At 43.4% G+C, this 918-nt stretch overlaps 1 protein-coding gene across 1 annotated transcript; it reads left to right on the forward strand.

Annotated features, from left to right (window-relative positions):
* On the forward strand, positions 1-918 carry Tas2r4 (taste 2 receptor member 4). Its single transcript, XM_005365892.1, has one exon. It carries the CDS (start codon positions 1-3, stop codon positions 916-918), a length of 918 nt encoding a protein of 305 aa, XP_005365949.1.

Here is a 918-nt window from a genome sequence, read left to right on the forward strand (position 1 = left end):
ATGGTTTGGAAGACGTTCTTATTTATGTATGTGGCCACGCTTATTTTTAATTTTGTAGGAATCACTGCAAATCTTTTTATTATAGTGGTCATTTATAAGACATGGATCAAAAGCCACAGAATCTCCTCTTCGGACAGGATTTTGTTCAGTTTGGCCATCACTAGATTCTTGACTCTGGGCTTGTTTCTACTGAACATTTTCTACTTTACTGCAAATGCTCTAAGGTCAGTCTACTTTTCCACGTTTTTTCTAATATGTTGGAAGTTTCTGGACTCCAACAGTCTCTGGCTAGTGACCTTGCTGAACAGTTTGTATTGCGTGAAAATTACTAATTTCCAACACCCAGTGTTCATTCTGTTGAAACGGACAATCTCTGCAAAGACCTCCAGTCTGCTGCTGGCCTGCCTTTTCATTTCTGCCTTCACCACTCTCCTGTATCTCGTGCTCACACAGATGTCACATTTCCCTGAACACATAACGGGGAGAAATGACACAGTATTTCACCTCAGTGAGGGCATCTTCACCCTAGCAGCCTCTTTGATCCTGAGCTCGCTGTTACAGTTTGTGCTCAATGTGACGTTTGCTTCCTTGTTAATACACTCCCTGGGAAGACATATACAGACGATGAAGAGAAACACTACCAGCTTTTGGAATCCGCAGGTGGAGGCTCACATAGGTGCCATGCGGCTGATGATCTGTTTCCTCCTGCTCTACATTCCATATTCAGTGGCTACCCTGCTCTACTTTCCTTCCCATGCAAGGAAGAGTCTGAGACTCCACGGTGTTAGCATGATTATTACTGCGGCTTACCCTCCGGGACATTCTGTCCTCCTCATTATCACACATCAGAAACTGAGAGCTAAGGCAAAGAAGATTTTCTGTTTCTACAAACAGTGGAGTTTCATTAGGAAAGCTTGA

This window comes from Microtus ochrogaster, unplaced genomic scaffold (genome assembly GCF_000317375.1).
Source record: "Microtus ochrogaster isolate Prairie Vole_2 unplaced genomic scaffold, MicOch1.0 UNK4, whole genome shotgun sequence".
NCBI classification, from domain to species: domain Eukaryota; kingdom Metazoa; phylum Chordata; class Mammalia; order Rodentia; family Cricetidae; genus Microtus; species Microtus ochrogaster.

Coding starts and splice junctions, on each gene's coding strand:
- Tas2r4 (XM_005365892.1), top strand. CDS start 1: ATGGTTTGGAAGACGTTCTTATTTATGTATGTGGCCACGCTTATTTTT.